The 7590-nt window shown below is 33.1% G+C and overlaps 1 protein-coding gene across 1 annotated transcript; it reads left to right on the top strand.

Annotated features, from left to right (window-relative positions):
• Nucleotides 1-981: 981 nt before the first annotated feature.
• On the top strand, nt 982-6661 carry LOC146905443 (sulfite exporter TauE/SafE family protein 3-like). The gene is made up of 12 exons (XM_085726943.1): nt 982-1425; nt 1919-2078; nt 3323-3523; nt 3615-3679; nt 4643-4670; nt 4773-4843; nt 4982-5068; nt 5167-5220; nt 5337-5558; nt 5661-5754; nt 5934-6074; nt 6286-6661. The coding sequence occupies exons 1-12, from the start codon at nt 1204-1206 to the stop codon at nt 6369-6371; spliced, it is 1431 nt and encodes a 476-aa protein (XP_085583069.1). The 5' UTR covers nt 982-1203; the 3' UTR covers nt 6372-6661.
• Nucleotides 6662-7590: the final 929 nt, after the last annotated feature.

Below are 7590 nucleotides of genomic sequence, written 5' to 3'. Positions count from 1 at the left end.
TAAAAGTTTCATGAATTATCAATTGAGTAACTGTTAAAAACATGAGGCTAAAATCATAAAGCAAAAGTGATAAAATTTAATGAATACGTTTTCTTCACTATATTGAGGAGAAAATTGGAAATTTGATTGTGGCTTATAAATAAAAAGAAGTGAAAAAGAGAATTTGTTTTTTATTTCAACCCAAAGGAACAACTTGTGCCCATTTTTTTGCAGGTTAGACGGAACAGGTACCTTACTAGTGGTTGGTTCAAAATCACAACTCCGCTAAAAAGGTAGGTTAAACTGACGATTCCAACCCTATTTTACCATCCCTACTTTTAGTCGTTGATCGGTGCATTTTAGCACATCTTTTACAGCCTTTCATTTGATATTTTGAGATATTTTTATGTCTAATAAGTACTAACAAGTGGGAAAAAAAAGGGCCAGGACTTTTCAGGTTAGGTTAAGTCATACGGAACGGCAATTAATCCCTTTCTTTATGTGTAAAGTGCGGTGCATATCCACCATATAGTCGCTATCGTTAATATATAGTATAACATGTGTGACCAAATTTACCCAAAACACAAACAATATTTGACTCGGCATGTATGTGATCGTGTGAATCTCTTATAAGATTCCTATATGTGCTAAAAACATGTTCGATGACTTTTCTGAAAAAAAATTGCCTTGATAACCGCACGTTTGGCTGAAGCAATTATTTGGAACTTCTTTAAAACCACGCCAACATATGAGTTTTACTTCCTCGTATGTTTGTTTTACCCATTGAAACACCAGTTTTCTTGTACCACCACCAAACCAAACATCACTCTATCCAACCAAAAGTATTGATAAGGTAACCCTAAAAATAAAACTAAATACTAAAAAAGTAAACGGACTTATTTTATGACATAAAAAAGGAAGTAAACGGGGTTTATTTTATCCAACAAAAAGAAGTAAACGGGGCTTAAAGATTCCTCGTAACAAAATAATATTAAGAATCTCAACTATGTTGGTTTTTTTTATTGATAATTATATGCTCAACTATGTTGGTTTTGTCATTGACAAGTTGTACCAAAACAAAAATATATTGAGACGAAGAAAGGGACTCTGCCATTCCATGCAAAGCAAGTTACTGTGTATTCTACACAAATCATCATCGCTCTTCCTTTGAACTCCACAAAACTCATTTCTTTCTTATCTATAATCTATCCCATCACGTTAAAGATGGCTGAGATGAAAATGAGATCCATATTATGGATGTTGTTGTTGTTATTTGGTTTTGCATCATTTTTTGTGACTGTATCGGGTGAAATAAGGCTTGTGAAAATACTTCAAGTGCCAAGTTTTAATGTTACTACAACTCAAAAGCATGAACATAGTTTTCTCATAAAAGCTGTTCATTTCTTGTGGAAATCAGATGGATCCGGTTATCAGCACGTGTGGCCAGTAAGATTTCACTTTTTATTACGCCTTGGGAATTTTATTATAAGTCATTTTTTATATTTTCAAACATATTAAAAAATGTTGTTAATTTTTCATTGAAAAGAAAAATTATGAGTGATTTTACAAAATTATTCATTATTTCCTTCAAAAAAAAAATATTCATTATCATTGACATGAGAAAATGAAATTAAAAGAATAAAAAGAAAATAGCGTAATAAATAATAAATGGTATGATAAGAAGAAGAAAACATTAATGATGCATTGTTATTTTAAAACAACTTATAATAAAACACAATTTTTTTTAAATGACTTATAATAAAATAGAGAGGAAGTATTAAAGTTTTTTTTTAAAGGATTAAAGTTTGTTTTTTCTTGAGGCCGTAAAGCTTTTTTTAAAAATGCACTACATACTTTTTGGCCCTAAAATAAGAATTTGGATCTTATATTTGAACTGGCTGTTTTTTATGTGGAGGTGTTTACTATTGTTGTTATGCAGGAAATGGAATTTGGGTGGCGAATTGTTTTGGGTACTTTTATTGGTTTTTGTGGAGCTGCGTTTGGAAGCGTTGGTGGTATTGGTGGTGGTGGCATATTCGTTTCTATGATTAGTCTTATTATTGGGTTTGATCCTAAATCATCTACGGCTATCTCAAAATGTAAGATAGTATGTGTTAAACATATTCTCTTGTAGTATCATGCTAGTTTTTACTATAGGTTGTGTAACATAATTAGGAAGATATTGGTAAGTAAATACGTAATTAATTAAAATAATTTGAAATTTTGAAAAGTTGCTATAAAAATGACAAGGAAATTATCATTGTCATTAATGATATGTGCTTATCTCATAAGCGCATATGTATAAGGATTTTTTTTTTTTTTTTTTATAAATCAAAAGCTTGATCAAAGTAGTTTTTTGAAGTTTTGTCATTGTCAACCTCAACCAGCACTGCAATAGTGATTAGTTTTTAGTTGAAAGTTTAAAGATAGATCGGATTTTAGATAAATAAAAAATGAACACTTACTCATCTCTTGTCCTTCCTTTTTTCCGGTGTGGTATCAGGTTTCTAGGTGGCTGGGTTGGGTTTTTGTTATGCCTCTGGGGCTAGCCCAGCAGTTTCAGGCCTTTATAGGTTTAGGTGGGAATAAGAGAGTTTGGTTAGAGTTGCTTCTTGTTTGGCATGCTGTTATTTGAACCATCAGGGCGTCCCGAAACGACCTTATCTTTGCTGGTGGCTTACTCCGAGAGGAGCTTGTGGTGGATAGAGTTAAACTCTTAGCTTGGAAGTGGTTCCTTGCTAAGTGCCCTGCTAGTTCCTGCTCCCTTTATGAGTGGGAGGTGGAGCCCGTCCTGTGTTTGAACCGGTAGGGTGGAGTGGTGGTTTGGTTTTCCTGGGGGTTGCTTGCGGGGTTGGGTGGGATTGTATCTCCCCTTCCTCCCGGTGCGGCTTTCAGGTTATTCGTGTTTTTTCCTTGTTTCCTGCAGGTGCTTGTTGTGTTCGCGGCTGTTTGGGGCTCCTGGCTCTCGGTGTTCTCTTTTGCTTTCTTTTGGTGTTGTGGTCCTCCTTTTTGGGGGCCTTGTGAGTGCATCTCCAGCCCCCGCATGTGGGGTTTGAGGCGTTATTCTCTTTGTGGTGGGTTGTTGGTGTGTCGCTTTGCGACTGTTTTGTATATTCTGCTATCTTGTACTTGGTTCCTTTTTCATTTTTATCTATATATATATTTTGCCATTAAAAAAAAACTCAAAGAAATTATAAATAACTCCAAACGCACCTTAAAATGTAAATTGGCAGTAGATATTAAAGATAAAATATTTGATTAGAAAAAATATTAGATAAAATTTTTGCAACTTCTTGGTCAGTCACTATGTTTATTTATTTTTACGGTTTTCTGTTTGCTTCAGGTATGGTCATGGGTGTGTCTCTGGCAACTGTTTTCTTCAACCTTAAACTGAGGCATCCTACCTTGGACATGCCAATTATTGACTATGATTTGGCACTTCTCATTCAACCTATGCTCATGCTTGGTATCAGCATTGGAGTGCTCTGCAACGTTATATTTCCTAATTGGCTTGTGACTATATTGCTTATTGTTCTTTTCTTTGGTAACCATTAATTCAATTGTTTTTTCCAGTTAGGCATTCTTGTTTTCTTTGTTGTTGCTCCTCTAAGTGTATTTCTTTTTATCTTTTCCAGGCATATCAACTAAAGCATTCTTTAAAGGGGTTGAGACATGGAATAAGGAAACCATAATGAGAAAGGTATCTTTTGTTGCTTGTAGTAGTAGTTTTCACCTTCATATTGGAGTACTAGTATAGTTTTACTTGTACCATTGTGAAAAAAATAAATGTATTAAATGTAAGGAGAAAATGTTTTTTGGTTTGTTAATCACCACATGTCTTTGAGTTGATCGACCATCTCCAAGAAGTGTTTGTTTAGTACGTGGTAAGAACTTTATTTCATGTTTGTTGAGTGGTAAGAACTTTATTTCATAAACTCAAGGAGCATGGTTCAAATCCTGCCTAAGATAGTTGTAAGGCTTAATAACAATTTTAGCCTCCTAACTTTCTCAAAGTTGCGATTTTGGCCCCCTAAGAAAAAAAAACTATAAAACGTCCCCTAAGTTTTGCACATGTGGCAGTTTTGGCCCCAAGGCCAATTTTGACTCGGTCTACGCTGACGTGGCACCCTAAGTGAGGTGCCACGTGTTGATTTTTTTTTTGGCCTTGGGGGGCTAAAACTGCTACAGTCGCAAAACGTAGGCGACGGTTTTGTAGTTTTTTTTTCTTAGGGGGCAAAAATCGCAACTTCGTGAAAGTTAGGGGCGAAAACTGCTATTAATCAAAAGCCTAGTTGTAAAATGACTATTTGTGCCACCATTATAAATAACAATTTCTCATTCCCCAAATTTTTTTTTTAAAAGTTAGAAAAATTATTAACCATACAAATATAATTATGATTGTTCTCTAATTAATGTGTAAATATTAAATTTTCACACTTCTAAATAATGAAATGTCCCAAAAATATTGTTAGTTTTGATTTCAATGTATTTTTAATTATTTTTTTTGCAATTGTATCATTCAATTAATATTTTGTTCATCACTCTCAAATTATTATTCTCCATTTTGTATTAATGATAATGGAAATACATCAATATTAGTGTTTAATGTTGAATCCAAAGTTATGACTAACTAATTGTCTGAGCCTGTCTTGATTAATTCTAGGAGGCTGCCAGGAGACAAGAAACAATTGGTGAGTTCATAAACTGTTTGTTAACATTTACTGAAACAAAAATAAAGTTTTCCGAAATCATTTTTTCTTATGTCAGAGTGTATGCAATTTTATTTTGTTTAGATTCTGGAGCTGAAGCAGAATACAAACCTCTTCCAACTGGACCAAATGGTGCCACTGAAAAAGATGCCAAGGTACATAAAGTGCCGCTAATAGCCATTTTACAATTGTCTTTGAGGAATTTAAATTGTGTTCCTTTCAATTACAAAGTCAAATTCTTATCAGTGAACTGAACTTACACCTCATAAACATAACAATATGGTGATCTGTAGGTGACTATAATTGAAAATGTGTACTGGAAGGAGTTTGGACTTCTAGCATTTGTTTGGGTTTCATTCATTGCAGTACAGATTGCTAAGGTTTGCTCTTTCATCACAATTAATTAATACATACATACATACCATAGTTTATAACATTCAATTGATATAGTTTGAGACCAATGTTTTTCTATTGACAGCAAAACTACACATCTACATGTTCAACAGCGTATTGGGTATTGAACTTCTTACAGGTAATAATCTGGTCCTATTATCACTCAATTTTTGCTAACTTAATATTTGAATGTTACAAGTTACATATCTTAAAAAAAGAAGAAGTTTGTAGCATATTTTACATGTTATTGTGCAGATTCCAATCTCATTTGGGGTAACTGTATATGAGGCAACTGCATTATTCACAGGGAAAAAAGCATTAGCTTCCATAGGTGACCAAGGGAAAGAATTTACAGCTATCCAACTAATCATCTATTGTGTCGTTGCCTTACTGGCTGGCGTACTCGGTGGATTGTTGGGACTAGGAGGCGGATTCATGTTGGCTCCGCTTTTTCTGGAGCTCGGAGTCCCTCCTCAAGTGAGTTTCAAATTTTGGTATTATAAATTTTGTTTCTCTTATCTTCATCATCAAATAGTTGGTTGGTTTGATTCCTAATTGGATTCAATGTCGTGCACGCAGGTGTCAAGTGCCACAACAACATTCATCATGACCTTCTCCGCATCTATGTGTGTTGTGGAATACTACATGCTGAAACGATTTCCAATTCATTATGGTACGTGTTCACACGAACTTCTCGCTTACTTCTTCGGCTCAAATATAAGAAAAATTTGGTTGAAGAAAGTTGATGTAACTTTCTTTAACTGATTTTTGCTTGTATTTGAAACCATACTTTCTACTCGCTGGTGTGATGATTGCTTCTGACCATTATGTTTGTTGAAATGTCATGCGCAGCTCTTTACTTCATCCTGGTGGCTTTTATTGCAGCCTTGGTTGGACAATATTTTCTGAAAAAGATAATGATCCTATTTGGGAGAGCATCTATCATCATCTTTATTCTAGCTAGCATAATATTTATCAGTGCAATCTTACTTGGTAAGCCTACAAATTTTCCTATTTGGCTTAGATATTTATATACACCTCTCTTCAAACTTTTTTTTTGAGGGACTTGTCTTCAAACTTAGTTGAGGCAGCATTATATTTAACATAGGATTTAATTTGATGCATGTTTAAAACGTTTTCACACTGTCATTCACTGTATATATCCGCTTATTAATTTTGAGATGTTTTTCATTCATTTTATTAGGCGGAGTTGGCATTGTAAACATGGTGCACAAGATTGCTAATCATGAATATATGGGATTTGAGAATATCTGCATGTATGGGTCGTAGCACATTTGGGAAAATTATTATCTGTAAGTGTTAGAAGGTTTCATTTTTTATTATTGCCTAGTCATGGAGTGATTTTGACTATAAAAAAAAGTCATGGAGTGATTATGTAGGAAACTCATACTTTTCTTATTTGGGTGTATATTTGGCTTTGTGATGATAAAAATCGATTTAGTAAATCGATTTTAGTTAAAAATGAGTTGATGTAAAATGATTTATGTTTGTCGGATATATTTTTATAAAAAGGAGTTGAATGATAAACTTGAGTGTAAGAATCATATTTGGAGTCAAAAGCTGTACATTTTTGTTTCAATTCAGAATCAATTTTCTTGATAAAAAAAAAGTTGTGTTATTTGAATAAGGGTCTTGTTAACGAGTGCCCCCGGTGCACTCTTTAAGCATTCTAAATCAAGTAATTATTCTTTAAAAATGTCAAAGGTTTCAATTTCCAATGCACTTTATTACACAAATTTTCATAAAAAATTACTAATTAAAGTCTTTAACCAGTGCCCCGGGGCACTAGTTAACATTTTCCTTTGAATAACCATTTGATTGACAACTTTTGGTACGACCATAATTTTACAAAGAAAAATAGATATTGACACAAAAACCAAAGCAACAGAGAGATGAAGTAAAAACATAACATGAGTATGAGAGATAAAGTTGTCAAAAAATAGTTGTATAAATATCATTTCTCTAAAAAAAAAAAAAGAATATGTTATACGGACAAAATCAATTTTAATCGACATCATCCAAACATGTCAACTCAATTATACATTTTTAGAATCGATTTTGGCTACTCCAAATGAAAATCAAACATACACTTAAAAATTCATGTGATACAAATCTTTGTGTTATTGAATGAAAGTCGACAGTAAACTTATTTGTGCAATGCTAGTAATATATTCAATATTAGTTAGTAATTAAAAACAATATACATTATTCGGTCACTATTATAAGCAAAAAAAAATATTCTTTTTAGATGACATATAGACGAGAGGGTGTATACCATAGCACACTATTGAGTAGTTAGTAATATACGTCATTTATTCAATCAATCTAAAAAGTATATTTTTATTTATAATGACGATCGGAAGGTGTATGCGATTGCTCACTATTGATTAGTTAGAATAATTTACGTTGATTTGTTGTATTCATTTTTAATTAAACGGTTTTGATTACTCGTGTCCTGAGGTAAGAACTTCAAAAATATTTTCCATTG

This window comes from Medicago sativa, chromosome 7, assembly GCF_051527215.1.
Source record: "Medicago sativa cultivar Bolivia chromosome 7, Bolivia_mono, whole genome shotgun sequence".
NCBI lineage: Eukaryota > Viridiplantae > Streptophyta > Magnoliopsida > Fabales > Fabaceae > Medicago > Medicago sativa.
This window is presented reverse-complemented; position numbering and strand designations above follow the sequence as displayed.